Here is an 18,676-nt window from a genome sequence, read left to right on the forward strand (position 1 = left end):
CCTTATTCTTCCCCATTTCTAAAGAATGTTCCTGATCTGAAATGTCAACTTTCTTGCTCCTCTGGTGCTGCCTGGCCTGCTGTGTTCAGTCAGCTCCACGCTATTGTTGAATTTTCGAGGTTTTTTCTAAATAGCACACAGAGAGGCCATTTTGCCTGTCATGTTCCTGCAATCATCAAATATCCATTTATTCTAAAATAAAACAAAGAAATCTGAAACAGAAATTGTTGGACAAACTCACCAGGAGTGGCGGCACCTGAGGAAGAAAAACAGTTTAAACGAGTTAGCCTTTGAAACGTTTACTCTGTTTTATCTTCACAGATCTTCCAGACCTGCTGTTTCTCCAGTAATTTCTGTTTTTGATTTATCTATCTATTCTAATCCCACTTTCCAACATTTGGTCCGTTTCCTTGTACGCTATGGCATTTCAAGTGCTCAACTAAGTACTTCTTAAATGTCTTGAGGCTCCCACTTCTACCATCTATTTACACAGTTACAGATATTTACAACTTTCTTGGCCTGAAGACTTTTCATAAAATCCCCTCTAAACCTAGAACAAAAAAACCCCAAAGAACTGAGGATGCTGGAAATCAGAAACAAAAACAGAAATTGCTTGAGAAACTTAGCAGGTCAGGCAGCAGCTGTGGTGAGAAAGCAGAGTTAATGTTTTGGTTCCAATGACCTTTCTTAGAACCTACAAACGTCTTGCTCCTTGCCTTAAAATTGTCTGTCCTCTGGTTATTGATCCATTTACTAAGGGGAAAAGTTTCTCCCCATCTACCCTGTGTTTGCTCCTCATTGCACACCTTATTCAGGTGTCCCCTCAGCTTTCTTTACTGTAAGGCAAACAACTCCAGCCTATCTAGCCTCTCTTCTTATTTGAATTGCTCCAGTCCAGGCAACCCACTCTCTTTTGCAGCCCTCTCCATCCCTCATATCCTTCCTATAAAAAAAACTGAAAGAACTGCGGGTGGTGGAAAAGCTCAGCAGGTCTGGCAACATTGCAGGTAGAATCAGAGTTAACATTTCAGGTCCATTGACTCTCATAGCCTTCCTCTAATGTTGCAACCAGAACTGCTCACAGTACTCCAGCTGTGATCTAATTAATGTAATATACAGCTCCATCATAACCTCCTTGTTCTTGTATTCAAAGGCCTTGACCAATAAAGACAAGAATCCTATGTACCGTCTTAACCACATTGTATACCCTGTCCTGTTGCCTTCAAGGATCTATGGACGTGTACACCAAGGTCCCTCTGATCCTCTATATTTCCAAGGGACCTACCATACTGATCTGATCTGATCTGATCTGATCATGACCCACAGAGGAAACAACTCTTCATTCTAAATGGATGCTCACTTACTTGTGAACTGTACCTTTCTAGTTCTCCCACAGGAAACATTCTTTCTGCCTTCACTCTTTCTAGTCCTCTTAGGATCTTATATGCCTTAATAAGATCACCTCTTACTGTTCTTAACTTCCACTAATACAGATCCAACAGTTCAATCTTTCTTAAGATAACCACACCTATTCCAGGAATCAGTCAAGTGAACCTAATCAGGCCAGCTTCTAACTCAGTTACTCCCTTTCTTAGACAAGGAGATCAAAATTGTATGCTGTATTTGTATTCCAGGTAGGGTTAACATAGTCTCTGTACAGCTGAAGAGAAACATTCCCACTTTATATTACCATTCCTCTTGCAAAAAATGACATTATTTAATTTGCTTTCCTCATCAGTTGCTACACCTGTAAATTAACTCATTTTGATTAATATACCACCCAAATCCCTTCTTACCTCAGGGTTTTACAATCTTTCTCAATTTAAATAATGAACTACCTTCCTATTCTTTCTGTCAGTTTGTCAAATTCTGATTTTCCAACATTTTGGTCCATCTGCTACATTTTCCTCATTCACTTAATCTACCTACTTCCCATTTCAGACTCCCTTGTTCTCTTCACAATTTATTTTTCTTACTTTTCCTTTAATTCAAAGTGCTATACTGGAGCAGGAAAACATTAGCCATATACTACAAGGGAATCTTGACAGTGGAAGGGACAAAACTGAGGAAGCCTTGTAAGGTGGCTTCGGGATTGAGAAGACTGAAAATGAAGGAATTACAGTAATTGAATAGATATCCCTGATTGGAGAGGATCATGACCAGGGAACAAATTATTATCTGTAAATGTGGGAACATAGGGAAGAGATTGCTGAACGCCTTGCTGAGATATTTGTACCATGGATAGCCATTGGTGAGGTGCCGGAAAACTGGAGGTTGACTAAAGTGGTGTCAAAAAGAAACGTGGTAAAGAAAAGCGAGGGAACAATATACTGGTGAGCCTGACGTAAGTGGTGGATAAGTTGATGGAGGGGATTCTGAGCGATAAGGATTTACATGAATTTGGAAAGGCAAGAGCTGATTAGGGATAGTCAACATGATTTTGTGCATGGGAATTCACGTCTCACAAACTTGATTGTTTTTTTTAAAGAAGTGAAAAAGAAGATTGATGAAGATAAAATGGTAGATGTCTGTATTGACTTCAGCAAAGCGTTCGCCAATGTTCTGCTTGGTCGACTGGTTGGTAAAGTTAGATCACATGGTATCCAACTGAATACAAAATTGGCTCGAAGGTCGTAGACAGAGGGTGGTGGTGGAGGATTGTTTATCCAACTGGAGGCCTGTGACCAGCGGTGTGCCACAAGGATCAGTTCCGAATCCACTGCTTTTCATCATTTATACAAATGATTTGGATGTGAATAATGGAGGTATAGTTAGCACATTTGCAAATGACAACGAAATTGGTGGTATAGTGGACAGTGAAGAAGGTTATATCAGAGTACAACGGGACCTTGATCAGATGAGCCAAGGAGTGGCAGATGGAGTTTAATTTGGCTAACTGTGAGGTGTTGCATTTTAGGTAAGGCAAATCAGGGCAGGACTTATACATGTAGGGCCCTGGAGAATGTTGCAAGTAGACAGGATGGTGAAGAAGGCATTTGTCACAATGCACTCTCAGTGCATTGAGAGTTGCAATGTCATGTTGCAGTTGTATAGGACAGTGTTTAGGCCACTTTGAAATATTGCATTTACGTCTGGTTTCCTGCTATAGGAAGTGTGTTGTTAAACTTGAAAAGGTTCAGAAAAGATTTACAAGGATGATGCCAGGATTAGAAGGTTTGAGCTACAGGAAGAGGTTGAATATGTACAGGCTTTTTTTCACTGGAGCTTGGGAGGCTGAGGCGTGATCTTATAGAAAATCATGAGGGGCATGGATAGGGTGAATAGCCAAGGTCTTTTTCCCACGCTAGGGCACACCAAAACTGGAGGGCATAAGTTTAAGGTGAGAGGGGAAAGATTTAAAAGGGACCTGAGGGACAATGTTTTCATGCAGAGAGTGGTGCATGTATGGAATGAGTTGCCAGAGGAAATGCTGGAGATAGGTACAAAATTTAAAAGGCGTCTGGATTGGTACATGAATAGGAAGAGTTTAGAGGGATATGGGCCAACTGCTGGCAAATTGGTCTAGATCATTTTAGGATATCTGGTCGGTATCGATGAGTTGGATTGAAGGGTCAATTTCTGTGCTGTATAACAATGATTATAATTGCAGTTTCTTTAACTTGCTATCTACTGCAGCAGGTGGGCTGTGTGAAGCATTTAGCAGATTTGGGAAATATAAATTCAAGAAACTTTAAATTATTTGGGGCCAAAATAGTGTACCCATTAAGCATAGTGGATATGTTTCAGGTCCAATCAGTGGAACGGTTTATTACTGTTGCCCAATATTCTGGTTGATAAGAGTGATAGAATCCACAAACATTGTGAGTGCAGAAGGGAAATACACAGTGACAGCTTTTAAGTTGTAAATTTGGTAGCTGGAACAATTTATAATCTGCAATGTCTACTAGTTATTGGAAGATTTCAAGTAAACCAACAGACACTGCATGTCCCTATAAAAACCTAAAGAACTGCAGGTGCCGTAAATCAGGAACAAAAACAAAGTTGCTGGGAAAGCTCAGCAGGTCTGGCATCAGTGAAAGAAAAATCTGTGAAGGAGTTAATCTTTCGGGTCTGGTGACCCATGTACCTATTCCAGAGTCACTTGATTTTCATTTAGGATGTAAACATATTGCAGGCATCCTATGTGGATGAACCATCTGGGTAGCTTTGTAGGCGAAATTCAAAGCGTACATCATGTAAATTATTAACAAGTTCTGGCTGAACTTGATCAACGTGGAGTAAAATCATCCCCTTTCAATTATGTCTTTATTTTGGATTGGTTGACACTTCCTTCTATTGTCAATATCCCCAGTGTTGTTTCTAGAATTGTGACAAGGACTCGAAAGATTGAAACATAAATTGTCACCTACTTACAACAATGCATCATTGAAGTTCTGCAAAAACAATGTTTCATTTCAAAAGTTTGTTAGATAATAAACTCTGCAAGAAATAGAACATTACAGCACAGTACAGGCCCTTCGGCCCTCAATGTTGTGCCAACCTCTCACACCGATCTCAAGCCCATCTAACCTACACTATTCCATGTACGTCCATATGCTTATCCAATGACGACTTAAATGTACCTAAAGTTGGCGAATCTACTACCGTTGCAGGCAAAGCGTTCCATTCCCTTACTACTCTCTGAGTAAAGAAACTACCTCTGACGTCTGTCCTATATCTTTCACCCCGTCAATTTAAAGCTATGCCCCTCGTGCTCGCCGTCACCATCCTAGGAAAAAGGCTCTCCCTATCCACCCTATCTAACCCTCTGATTATTTTATATGTTTCAACTAAGTCACCTCTCAACCTTCTTCTCTCTAATGAAAACAGCCTCAAGTCCCTCAGCCTTTCCTCGTAAGACCTTCCCTCCATACCAGGCAACATCCTAGTAAATCTCTTCCGCACCCTTTCCAAAGCTTCCACATCCTTCTTATAATGCAGTGACCAGAACTGTACGTACACACACACACACACACACACGCACTCTCACTTTCACACACAGACACACTCTCTCTCTCTCTCTCACACACACACACACACTCACTCATACACACAAGACAGACACAGACACACACACTCTCACTTTCTCTCATACACATTTGCACACATGCGCACACACACGCAGACACAGACACAAGCGTGCACACACACTCTCAGACACACACACACACACACACACACACACACACATGTGGGAGAGTGTTAAGACTAAAATTGGGCCCTTGAAGTCAGAAACGGGTGAATTTATTGTGGGGAACAAGGAAATGGCAGATGAGTTGAATAGGTATTTTGGATCTGTCTTCACTAGGGAAGACACAAGCAGTCTCCCAGATGCAGTAGTGGCGGAAGGATGTAGGGTAATGGACGAACCGAAGGGTATTTATATTAGGCAGGAAATGGTGTTGGATAGACTGTTAGGTCTGAAGGCTGATAAGTCCCCGGGACCTGATGGTCTGCATCCCAGGGTACTTAAGGAGGTGGCTCTAGAAATTGTGGACGTGTTGGTAATTATTTTCCAAGGTTCTATAGATTCAGGATCAGTTCCTGCGGATTGGAGGGTGGCTAATGTTGTCCCACTTTTCAAGAAAGGAGGGAGAGAGAAAACAGGGAATTATAGACCAGTTAGTCTGACGTCAGTGGTGGGAAAGATGCTGGAGCCAATTATAAAAGATGAAATTACGACTCATTTGGATAGCAGTAACAGAATAGTTCAGAGTCAGCATGGATTTACGAAGGGGAAATCGTGCTTGACTAATCTTCTGGAATTTTTTGAGGATGTATCTGTGAAGATGGATAAGGGAGAGCCAGTGGATGTAGTGTACCGGGACTTTCAGAAAGCCTTTGATAAAGTCCCACACAGGAGATTGGTGAACAAAATTAGGGCACATGGTATTGGGGGCAAAATACTGAGTTGGATTGAAAATTGGCTGGCTGACAGGAAGCAGAGAGTAGTGATAAACGGGTCCCTTTCGGAATGACAGGCAGTGACCAGTAGGGTACCACAAGGTTCGGTGCTGAGACCGCAGCTGTTTACGATATATATTAATGATTTAGACGAAGGCATTAAAAGTAATATTAGCAAATTTACTGATGACACAAAGCTGGGTGGCAGTGTGAAATGTGAGGAGGATGTTATGAGAATACAGGGTAACTTGGACAGGCTAGGTGAGTGGACGGATGCATGGCAGATGCAGTTTAATGTGGATAAATGTGCGGTTATCCACTTTGGTGGCAAGAACAGGAAGGCAGATTACTATCTAAATGGAGTCAAGTTAGGTAAATGGGAAGTTCAACGAGATCTAGGTGCTCTTGTACATCAGTCAATGAAAGCAAGCATGCAGGTACAGCAGGCTGTGAAGAAAGCTAATAATGTATTTCAGATATTGGCAAGTTAACCTCTTTTTACTTATTTTTACACACTCATGGGATTTGGGCATTGCTGGGTGGGCCAGCATTTATTACCCATCTCTAGTTGCCATTGAGAACATGGTGGTGAGCTGCTTTCTGGCACTATTGCGGTCCACGTGTTGTAAATCAACCTAAAATGCTGTTAGGGGAGGGAATTCTAGGATTCTGACCCAGTGACAGTCAAGGAATGGAGATATATTTCCCAGTCAAGATGGTGAATGACTTGGACAGAAATTCTGAGTGATGGTGCTTTCATGTAACTGCTGCACTTGTCCTTCTAGATGGAAGTGTTTGTTGTTTTAGAAGGTGCTATTTAAGTAGCCTTGGTGAGTTACTGCAGCACATCTTGTAGATAGTACACACTGCTGCTTCTGAGCATTGGTGGAGTGACTGAATGTTTGTGGATGTGGTGCCAATCAAGTGGATTGCTTTGTTCTGGATAGTGTCAGGCTTCTTGAGTATTGTTGGAGTTGCAGTCATCCACACAAAGCTTGTCCACCATCAAAAAAGTACAAGTCAGGAATGTGACAGAATACTCCTCACTTGCCTGGTTGGATGTATCTCTTAACAACACTCAAGAAGCTTGACATGATCAGCACAAAGCAGCCCAGTTGATTGGCACCACATTCACAAACATCCATTCCCTCCACCACTGGCGCTCAGTAGCAGCAGTGTGTACTATCTACAAGATCCACTGCAGATGTTCACCAAAGATCCTTAGACAGCACCTTTCAAACCGCTGACCACTTCCACCTAGAAGGACAAGGACAGCAAGTATATGGGAATACCCCCACCTGAAAGTTCCCGTTCAGGCCACTCACCACCAAGACTTGGAAATATATCGCTGTTCCTTCACTGTCTCTGGGCCAAAATCCTGGAATTTCCTCCCTAAGGGCACTCTAGGTTAACTTAAGGCATGGGTACTGCAGCAAATCAAGAAGACAGTTCACCACCACCTTCTCAAGGGCAATTAGGGATGGGCAATAAACTGCTGGCTAGCCAGCAATGTCTACATCAAACAAGTGAAAAAAAAACCATAGCAAGTCCAGTTCAGTTTCTGATCAAGATAAACTCCAGAATGTTGACAGTGGGACATTCTGTCACTGTAGTGATAATATATAGACTTGTAAAGTATTACATTATCTTAATTGGAAATAAAAAACAAATCTTTTAAGTCTGACAATATGGTATAATAATATATTTCATAAAGAGAAGACAGTAACCTGGAAATCTCTTCCTATCAACACTTTGGATATACTCACAATGCACTACAGTGGTTCAAAGCAGATCACCTACACCTTCTTGAGGGCAATTAGGGATGGACAATGATTACTAGCCCAACCAGCAACACCAACATCCCATGAACAAGGGAAAATGAAACATCTATGTAGTCTCCATTGTAAAAAGTTGCCAGTTAAAGTTAATAGTTGACATGGTACTCCATTTTGTGGAATGTACAAGCTTGCTGGATCAGTTCACAAGGCTTGTTGTTTATGGAAATTATCTTTTTGATGTAAATACAACAAAATGCTTACTACCACCTTCTCAACGACAACTAGTGATGGGCAAGAAATGCAGGCCAACCAGTGACACCCACATTCCACAAATGAATAGAAAAAATACGTTAGAAGTTAACTACAACTGATAATAGATTTTGAATAAAACATGCTTGGATAAAACATAAAACAATAAGACATGAATGCTGCCTATCTAAAGATAAAGTAGGGCTTTGTAGATTCAAGCGCACAACCAGAGAGGTGGTAGTCTAGTGATGCTCTTATAACTCAGAAATCCAGGCGAATGTTCTGAAGAGATGAGTTTGAATCCCACTATAACAGATGGTGAAATTTGAATTCAATTAAACATGGAATTAATAACTGTCCTAATCGCAACTGTGTAATCGTTTTAAATCATTGTAAAAGCTTCTTTGGTTCAGTAATGTCTTTACCTGGTCTGTCCACTGTTTGATTTTAGACCCACAGATTTTTGTTTTATTCATTCACAGGATGTGGGTGTCCCTGGCTAGGTAGCATTTATTACCCATCTCTAATTGCCTAGAGGACAGTTAAGAGTCAACCATATTGCTGTGCTTCTAGAATCACGTGGAGGCCAGACCAGATAAGGATTGAAATTACCTTCTGTAAAGGATATTAGTGAACCCTCATGAGTTTTCCAACAATTATAATGATTCATGCCAATCGTTAGACAAATAATTCCAGATTTCTTTTTTAAAATTCAAATTCTTCCGTCTGCCGTAGCAGGATTCAAACCTGGGTCCCCAGAATGTTAGATATAACAAAGTGTGGAGCTGGATGAACCAGGCAGGCCAAGCAGCATCTTAGGAGCACAAAAGCTGACGTTTCGGGCCTAGACCTTTAATCAGAAAAGTGGCAGGGGAGAGGGTTCTGAAATAAATGGGGGGAGAGTGGGAGGCCGATCGAAGATGGATGGAGGAGAAGATAGGTGGAGAGGAGACAGAGGTGGGAATGGAGCCAGTAGAGGTAAGTGTAGGTGGGGAGGTAGGGAGGGGATAGATCAGTCCGGGGGGAGACAGACAGGTCAAGGGGGCGGGATGAGGTTAGTAGATAGGAAATGGGGATGCAGCTTGAGGTGGGAGGAAGGGATAGGTGAGGGGAAGAACAGGTTAGGGAGGCGAGGACAAGCTAGGCTGGTTTGGGGATGCAGTAGGGGGAGGGGAGATTTTGAAACTGGTGAAGTCCACATTGATACCATTGGGCTGCAGGGTTCCTGAGCGGAATATGAGTTGCTATTCCTGCAACCTTCGGGTGGCATCATTGTGGCACTGCAGGAGGCCCATGATGGACATGTCATCTAGAGAATGGGAGGGGAGTGGAAATGGTTTGCGACTGGGAGGTGCAGTTGTGTTCTGCAAAACGGTATCCAAGCCTTTGCTTGGTTTCCCTGATGTAGAAGAGGCCACAACAGGTACAGCGGATGCAGTATATCACATTGTCAGATGTGCAGGTGAACATCTACTTGATGTGAAAAGTCTGCTTGGGGCTTGGGATGGGGTGAGGGTGGAGGTATGGGGGCAAGTGTAGCACCTCCTGTGGGTGCAGGGGAGAGTGCTGGGTGTGGTGGGGTTGGAGGGGAGTGTGGAGCGGAGAAGGGAGTCGTGGAGAGAGTGGTTTCTCTGGAAGGCAGACAAAGGTGGGGATGGAAAAATGTCTTGGGTGGTGGGGTCGGATTGTAGTGATGACAATACACCTCCTCCCACTCACCTTCCTGCAAAGATTCCATCCCGTATTCCCAATGCCTTCGCCTCTGCTGCATCTGCTCCCAGGATGAAGCATTCCACTCCTGTACATCTCAGATGTCCTCGTTTTTCAAGGACCACAACATCCACCCACCCAGTGGTCAAGAACACCCTCGACCGTGTCTCCCACATTTCCCGCAACTCCGCCCTCACACCCCGTACCCGCAATAACCACCAAAAGAGAAACCCCCTCGACCTCACATACCACCCCACCAACCTCCGGATTTAATGCATCATCCTCCGACACTTCCACCATCTGCAATCCGACCCCACCTCCAAAGACAATTTTCCATCCCCACCCTTGTTTGCTTTCCGGAGGGACCACTCTCTCCGTGACTCCCTTGTCCGCTCCACACTCCCCTCCAACTCCACCACACCCAGCACTTTCCCCTGCACCCGCAGGAAGTGCTACACATGCCCCCACACCTCCTCCTTCACCCCCATCCCAGGCCCCAAGAAGACTTTCCACATCAAGCAGAAGTTCACCTGCACATCTGCCAATGTGGTATACTGCATCCACTGTACCTGTTGTGGCCTCCTCTCCAATTGGGGAAACCAAGCGGAGGCTTGGGGACCACTTTGCAGAATACCTACGCTCGGTTCGCAATAAACAACTGCACCTCCCAGTCGCGAACGATTTCAACTCCCACTCGCATTCCTTAGACGACATGTCCACCCTGGGCCTCCTGCAATGCCACAACGATGCCACCCGAAGGTTGCAGGAACAGAAACTCATATTCCACTTGGGAACCCTGCAGCCCAATAGTATCAATGTGGATTTCACAAGCTTCAAAATTTCCCCTCCCCCCACTGCATCCCCAAACCAGCCCAGCTTGTCCTCGCCTCCCTAACCTGTTCTTCCCCTCACCTATCCCCTCCTCCCACCTCAAGCTGCACCCCCATTTCCTATCTACTAACCTCATCCCACTCCCTTGACCTGTCCATCCTCCCTGGACTTACCTATCTCCTCCCTACCTCCCCACCTACACTCACCTTTACTGGCTCCATCCCCACCTCCTTAACTTGTCTGTCTCCTCTCCTCTATCCATCTTCGATCCACCTCCCCCTCTCCCCCTAACCCTTTTCTGATGAAGGGTCTAGGCCTGAAACGTCAGCTTTTGTGCTCCTAAGATGCTGCTGGACCTGCTGTGTTCATCCAGCTCCACACTTTGTTATCTCGGATTCTCCAACATCTGCAGTTCCCATTATCCCCGGAATGTTATCTGGGTCTCTGGATTAACAGCCCAGCGATTATACCACTCAGCCATTACCTCCCCTGTGTTAGTTTCTCAACTGAATTCTGGGCAATCAGGGATAGGTGCAATTGTTGGCTTAACCAGCAATCCTCACATCCATTACAGAATAACAAAAATATTTGGTCTTGGTTGAAACCATTAGATCTTACAGTCAAAGACAAAATACTAAATAAATGGTCGTATTTCAGTTAAATTACTGAGATGAAAGAATGGAAAGGTATAGACAGTTTGTCTGAAGTTATACAAGGTTTTTATAAGTCAGAGGATTACTTTTTCCATTAAAAAAATTATGGGGATTGGGGTAATATAGTGCATCATCCACTGGAGTTTCAATTCCATGACCTAAATTTACAAGCAAGAACCCTCCAAAAAAAAAGTTTTGAAAAGTCTCAAATCCGTAATCCAATTATACTACGGGGGATGAAAGATTGTCAGGGATATATAGGAATGTAGAGTTGAGGTTCAAATCATATCAGCCATGATCTTATTGAATGTTGAAATGAGCAAAAAGGGCTAAGTGGCCTACTCTTGTTGCTTGTTTGTATATTGTAAAGGGTGCTAATTAATTGTCCATTTGCCTGATTGGCCATCAGGTTGCCATTGTGAAAACAAAAGGGAATATAAATTCTCTTAACTCATGAGTTATTCAAAAAAAGCCAGAGGGCTTTAATCTGTTCTTTTTGTTTCTAAGTGCTTCCCAATTGCAGGATTACGTCTCACAATAGGCAAGAGTACAGACTATACAAAATGAACTTGCTGTGCCAAAGCCCAAAGCAAAATCAGATGTGATTCTGTGGTTGAGCAACACTTGGTGAATAATCCGAGTGTACACTAATAGCTATATTAACAGTAACATAATAATAATGTCAGATTTGTCAAATGACTCTTTAATAATTGCATGGATCAATATACATTCCTAGACAGGGGATCATCCCTGCAAACTAAAGGTTCTCAAGTCCATTTTAGTAGGTGAGATTCAGCATAGCCACACTGAAGCTCCAGCTCAATTTGAATTGCAACTGCATCACTGGAAGCCAGGGAAATCCAATATAATGATTAATAAATTCCCAAATAAAATGTCCTGAACAACGAGCCTAACTGTCATTACCAAGATGACTTATAAAACATTTCATCGTCTACAATCTTGTTGCTGATTTTGCAGCCCAAACTTCACTTTGTCATTTCTGAATATATGTGTGTGTTCGCGAGTTTTGAGAAGATTTGTAGCTCAGGTTGAGGTTCTGGATGTGAGTTTGCTCACTGAGCTGGAAGGTTAGTTTTCAGATGTTTCGTCACCATTCTAGGTAACATCATCAGTGAGCCTCCGACGAAGCGCTGGTGTTATAACACCAGCGCTTCGTCGGAGGCTCACTGATGATGTTACCTAGAATGGTGACGAAACATCTGAAAACTAACCTTCCAGCTCAGCGAGCAAACGCACATCCATATATGTTTGTGCGGTGTGTGTGTGTGTGTATATAGAGTGGCAACTTTTCCTCCTTCGTCCTTTTAATTCCTACTTTAAAAAAGAGAATGTTGCTGAAACCAGGACTTGTGCTCCTGAGATGCTGTGTTCATCCAGCTTCACATTTTATTATCTATGTAAATTGATGTTTCTTTTGAACACTTTCCTACGGATATGTCACCTTGGTCTTGGAATGATATTTAACAAATGAAGGTAAAGACACAAATGACAGTACAAAGACCCCTATGAATCACTCCATAAATATTTATTATTTATAACAGTTCTTTGAATTATGAAACCATTGCAATCGATTTAAAACTCTCAACTCTGAAAATATCATCCTGAATCCAGACCTTTTTTACTTCTGGGGTTTGACGAAGTTTTTGCAATAAAGAGTTAATAAAAAAAACAAAGAAAATAAAAATATTTTCATTATCCAACCATTGATCGTTTTCTCCCTCTCTGCCTAACTTCTTCAAGTTTTTTCAGCACAGGACCTGACTTTTTAGAAGCGGCTGAGTAGGTCGTAAGGAAAACTTTGAACACATTTTCTGTGTTGGGGTGACTGCTCAGGAAAGCTTTCTCCAGAACATAAAGATCGACCCCTTTATCCTCTGGCAAAGCAGAAATAAAACTTAGACCAAAGTCTATCAGCACCAAACTCAACTCTTCCTCAGGCTGCCGTATCATCATGTTTGAGGTAGTGAGGTCCCCATGAACAACATCCTCATCGTGCATCTTTGCCAGGATCTGCCCAATTCTTTCCGCCAAGGGGAAGAGCTTTGCTGTATCTGTTGCAGAGCTGTGAGTGGAAGTTATGTAGTCACGGACAGTTACAGCCCCAACTAAATCTTCGAAGTAGATGCAATTTGCATTGTAGTCCACAAAATACACCGCAGGGGTTGCAATACCTAAAATTTTAAAAAGAAGAAAAAATTACTTTCCACATATTTCAATTTATCACAGTGAATTTTCTTCCTCCCCAAACGCATGGAAGGTTCAACTCTTGCCAGAATGGATAGTTTGACAGCTTTTTGTTGCTCTGTTACTGTCACCATGTAACTAATATCTGGGTCCACACGGCAATTGAAGGCAGGCTATTTCATTTTATGGGGTATCATAGCTGAGCCTAATATTCTCCGACTCAATAATAACACTTTCACGCACTTTCTATTGATTCAAGGCTAACACTATGAATCTTAACCAATTTTTCCTTCACTGGTCCAATTGCTACACAGTCAGGTGTTACACCCTTACTGCAACGTCAGCTGAGATCAACTGACATGGCACAGGCTGAATACTGAACACAACTCAATGGAAACTCGTTATACACTCCTCTGACTAACTGGCTATTGGGGGAGCTGTCGATGGTCAAAGCAATATCAAATGGCTACAGATTTTTAAGCTTTAAGTAACCATTACTGGACCACAAATCATCCTTACAAAGCATACTGCCAAGCCCCAAAATTACTGTTCACATGTTTGCAAATTTACATACTGCCTACATACGAAACATCTTTGCTTACTGATATAAATGTTAACCACCTTACTTATATTAACACCTCTGCTAAAACAAATGAGCATCAAAGGGATTAAGCGCCAAGGCAGAAAAATTTGTTACATCAGTTAATAGATGCCAGTGACACAGGCTGGAATTTCCTGCTGATTTTGAACAACCAGGGATTTTTATCTATTAAAACGAATAGGGAGAACATCGTAAAATGCTTTGGGATATCTGGAGGCAGTAAAAGCCGGTAAATAAACGCTTGCCTATTTTACTTGCAGCTATATATACGGTTAGACTCATCCAATTTAAAACACAATTCCTAAAAATGAAAACCAAAATTCCGAATCCTAATTTCTCAATGTTTACTTGGGAAGAACAGGCTGTCTGCTGAACTGGAGACAAAAATTGTTGACAGAAACAAAATTCATAAAGTATGGCTTCTTGTAGTAACCAGCACTGGAAATCCAGAAGTAACACTTTCTGACAGAGCGTTCCCATTTGAAATGTTAACCACTCAGTCCTTCATCATTTTGATGGCCTTTCAGCTTTTCAATCAGTAAGAACAATCCATTGGTAACAGCTACTGACCAGCTTTCCTGCACCTGAGGATTGATCGTACTTCCTGAGTAGTCCTGCGATGGGTGAGTTTCTTATCCAGGGCAGAGTGTCGATATGATTTGGAGAATCTCTCCTTCACAACTGTTGGCTTTCCAAGGAAGTTGGCCCTGTAGATTTTGGCTTCGGCACCTTGTTTGACCATCTGGAAATGACGAAGGAAGTCTTGGACCCTCAGCTTTCCGATTGTTTCCAAGTCATCCTGCTGTGGAGTTTCTGCCATTGTTGTGTAAGAAGTTCAAACGAAATTCTACAATCAAGATCAGACCATAGGAAAACACTGAAGTAAAACTAGAATAAAAGGCACACTGACATACTTTCCAAAAGCACGGCAAAAGGCAGAACCAAAGGATTCTGATCAAAAGTACCTACGTATGTTCACCAAATTTATGTATTGGTGAACTTTTATGGTCAAACTGAAAATATCAGTGCTGGAAAATAGAATATTTTCCATTTCTGACCCTAGTGATGGTATTTAGTTTTCCCAAACTGTTGAACTTTAAATCCAAGTTACCATAATCTCTCAACTTTATTAGCTGTTTCAACCTGCTTCACAGAGTACATGCCACCTTTTCCTTTTGTGCAATGCTTAAGACTTGTCAGATTTCAATTTTAAACACTGCTATTCTGACCCCAAATTTAATTTTAAAAATTGCATCAAATTTCTGATTCCAAGTAACTGATGTGAGTTAGGAACTAATGTCGTGTCAACACTTGGCCTAGGATTTCCACATTACTTCCCTCTTCCACCACCGTGCTTTTAATACTTGAGCCACGTCTTTGTCCCATTTCAGGGAATTACGCTTGTCCCCCAGCTTTGAGTTTAATTAATGACGTAGAACTTTGCATGGAAATTTCGGTGCATTCCACAGTGGGGTTTTCCAGTCTACTTGGACAATCACTTTCACACAGAAGTTGGTCAGGAAAGATCATCCCCTCTAAACCAACAGCTATCTGCTGTATCCGAGTCAGGGGCCTCTTCCCTCCTCTTGCCGTACAATCGTCTGCGATCTCAACACTGCTTTAATTCTGGCCTCTTGCTCATTTCTGATTTGCGTTGCACTGTCATTGCTGGCCGTGGCTTCAGTTTCACCTTATTTGTTCTGTCAAAACATCTCAATTTTCACAAAAACCACTGGCCTCCCTTTAAACTTTCTCCACTCTGCATTTTGGTGAGGCAAATCAGATGCCAAGATCCTGGGGAGTGTTGCGAACAAAGAGACCTTGGGGTGCAGGCTCATAGTCCCTTGAAAGTGGAGTTGCAGGAAGACAGGGTAGTAAAGGCAGCATTTGGCATGCTTGCCTTTATTGGTCACTGCATTGAGAGTTGTGGCTGTATAGGACAATGTTTAGGCCACTTTGGAATATTGCGTTTACTTCTGATCTCCCAGTTATTGTAAAGAAGTTGTTAAACTGGAAAGGGTTCAGAAAACATATACAAGGATGTTGCCAGGGTTGCAAAGTTCGAGCTATAGGGAAAGGCTGAATAGTCGAGGGCTATTTTTCCCTCTAGCATCAGAAGCCGAGGGTGACCTTATAGTGGTTTATAAAATCATTACGGACAAGGATAGGGTGAATAGCCAAGATCTTTTCCCCAGGGGAGGGAGGTCCAACACTAGAGGGCACAGGGTGAGAGGGGAGAGATTTAATAGGGATCTAAGGGACAACCTTTTCATGCAGAGGGTGATGTGTGCATGGAAGCTGCCGGAGGAAGTGGTGTAGGCTGGTACAATTTCAACATTTAAAAAGCATCTGGATGGGTATATGAATAGGAAGGGCTGAGAGAGACATGGGTCAAATGCTGGCAAATAGGACTAGATTAATTTAGGATATCTGGTTGGCATGGACAAGTTGGACTGAAAGGTCTGCTTCTATGATGTACAACTCTATGACTCTAATAGTAACCCCAGCTTCTCCAATATCTCAATATAACTGACTTTATTCAGATCTAGTACCATCCTCTTCTTTACCCTCCATTTCCACTTACTCCTCCACCTTCCCCTTCCAAACTCACTGCAACCACTCTTTTAACCCCCTTAGTCCCAAATCCTTTTCCCTACCTCCCTATCCATCATCAACACACTCCTCACTCCTTTGCATCCCTTTGTTATGAGGAGATAAGGTGCATAAAAATTCATGGGATGTTAACCTATTAACATCTCACCCTCTTCCCTCCCTACAGGGGCAGAGCAGCAAGCATGCTCTGCCATTCAATTAGATCATGACCTGTTCATCTACTAGATACCACTCTCCCAAGCTAAACCCATAGAAAACCATTATTTTCTAATCAACATGTTCAGAGATGTTATTACACACTGTGGAGCCAGGTCTGCTGGTTCCGCTTAAGGGTACCGACACTACCACTTTGCCACAAAAGCTCTGATGTCATTAGTAGCCAGAAATCTAGCAAGTTCTGTTTTCACAGAAGCCCTACAATGTGGAAACAGGCCCTTCGACCCAATAAGTCCTCACTGACTTTTGGAACATTCTACCCAGACCCATTCTGCTATAACCCACCCAATTTACGTATCCCTCAACATTATGGGCAATTTAGCATGGCCAATCCACCTAACCTGCACATTTTGTGGGAGGAAATCAGTGCACTTGGAGGAAACCCACGCAGACATGGGGAGAATGTGTAAACTCCACACAGACAGTCACCCGAGGCTGGAATCGAACCTGGGTCCCTGGTGCTGTGAGGGAGCAGTGCTAACCTCTGAGCCACTCACTCAAGCAGAGCAAAACTCACAGTCCCTAACCGGGAACATTTTGAATGTGCCTGCTTTTCTAAACTCTTTTGGGAGTAGAGAATTCTAAAAGTTCACCTGAATGAAGAACTTCTCATTCTCAGTCTTAACCTTAGATTAAAAGGTAAGCCTCTTACGTTTCTTTATTCTTAACAGTCACAGAAAACACTTTACCATATCAACTCATCACATCTCTCAGAATTTTATAAGTTTCAATGAGATCACCTCTCATTCTCCAACATTCTGGAAAATACAAGCCGCATTTTCTCAGACAACCCTCTATCTCAGGGATTAGTCAGATGAACCCCCACTGCACTCCTCCGATGGCACATTTATCCCTCTTCAGATAAGAAAATGAAAACTGTGGTCTCATCAAAATTCTATACAGTTGCAGCAAGACATCTTTACTTCTGTACTCAAATCCCCTTTCACTAAAGTTAATATAGCAATTTGTCTTCCTAATAATTTGCTGTACCTGCATGTTAGTATTGAGTGACTCAAACAACGTCACCCAGATCCATTTGGACATCAACATTTTACAATCTCCCACTATTTAAGAAACTGTCCTTTTTGTTGTTTTTCCTTGACTAAAATGGATAACTTATTATGAAAGCAAAATATTGTGGGTGCTGGAAATCTGAAGTGTACAGACAGAATGCTGGAGAAACCTCGCAACATATGTGGAGAGAGAAACAGAGCTAATACCTTGAGTTTGGTAATGACTCTTCATCTGAAGAAAAGTCACACTGGATTCAAATTGTTAACTGTCTCTCCACAGATGCTGCCAGACGTGTTGGGTGTCTACAGCATTCTGTTGTTTTGGATAACTTCCTTACGATTTCTTACTAATTGACATTATATTCAGTTGGCCATGATTCTGCCGTACATTTATCATTTCAAGATCCCCTTGATGCCTCCTTGCATCCTCCTCATAAATACACTTTCAAGCTCTATCTTCTTCACCCCCCCCCCCCCCCCCACCTCACCTCTTTCTCCTTTGTACCCCACCCACACCGCACCTTCACCATCCCCTAACTCCCTGTTCCCCTCGAGTCATTCATGTTGCTCTTGTCATTGCGAACCAAAGGCTACGGCCTTCTCCCTCCCTCGCCTTTACTGCCCTTCCCCGCACCCTCTCAGCCACACGCGGCTCCGCCTTACCTTCCCAGGCCTCGCTACTGTGCACCACTATATTCCAGGAGAAAAACTTTTCCAAAAGGCAGTGGGTTGAGAGTAAAAGCCAAGCTACAGTTCCCACTCATTCTCCCCTTCCAGAGACGAGTTGACAAAGGGGTGGCGGGGGTCCTCCAATATCCCGGCACACACCGTGTCTGGCTGAAGCCGATATGGGGCCCGCCATCTTTAGTACTGGCACCATGCACCACCAATCATTGAAATGAA

At 42.7% G+C, this 18,676-nt stretch overlaps 1 protein-coding gene across 1 annotated transcript; it reads right to left on the reverse strand.

The window, feature by feature from the left end:
* Window positions 1-12,639: 12,639 nt before the first annotated feature.
* Window positions 12,640-18,599, reverse strand: tp53rk (TP53 regulating kinase). The gene is made up of 3 exons (XM_048550188.2): window positions 18,437-18,599; window positions 14,502-14,778; window positions 12,640-13,317 (listed from the first exon to the last, which is right to left on the reverse strand). The coding sequence occupies exons 2-3, from the start codon at window positions 14,749-14,751 to the stop codon at window positions 12,839-12,841; spliced, it is 729 nt and encodes a 242-aa protein (XP_048406145.1). The 5' UTR covers window positions 14,752-14,778; window positions 18,437-18,599; the 3' UTR covers window positions 12,640-12,838.
* Between the last annotated feature and the right edge of the window lie 77 nt (window positions 18,600-18,676).

The sequence above is a fragment of the Stegostoma tigrinum genome, chromosome 19, assembly GCF_030684315.1.
Source record: "Stegostoma tigrinum isolate sSteTig4 chromosome 19, sSteTig4.hap1, whole genome shotgun sequence".
Lineage (NCBI taxonomy): Eukaryota > Metazoa > Chordata > Chondrichthyes > Orectolobiformes > Stegostomatidae > Stegostoma > Stegostoma tigrinum.

Bases quoted from the DNA above. Each gene is read 5' to 3' on its own strand.
- tp53rk (XM_048550188.2), bottom strand. From the start codon at position 14,751: ATGGCAGAAACTCCACAGCAGGATGACTTGGAAACAATCGGAAAGCTG. The intron at 13,318-14,501 runs GTCAGTAGCTGT...TTAAAATTTTAG, and splicing joins CCTCAGGTGCAGGAAAGCTG to GTATTGCAACCCCTGCGGTG.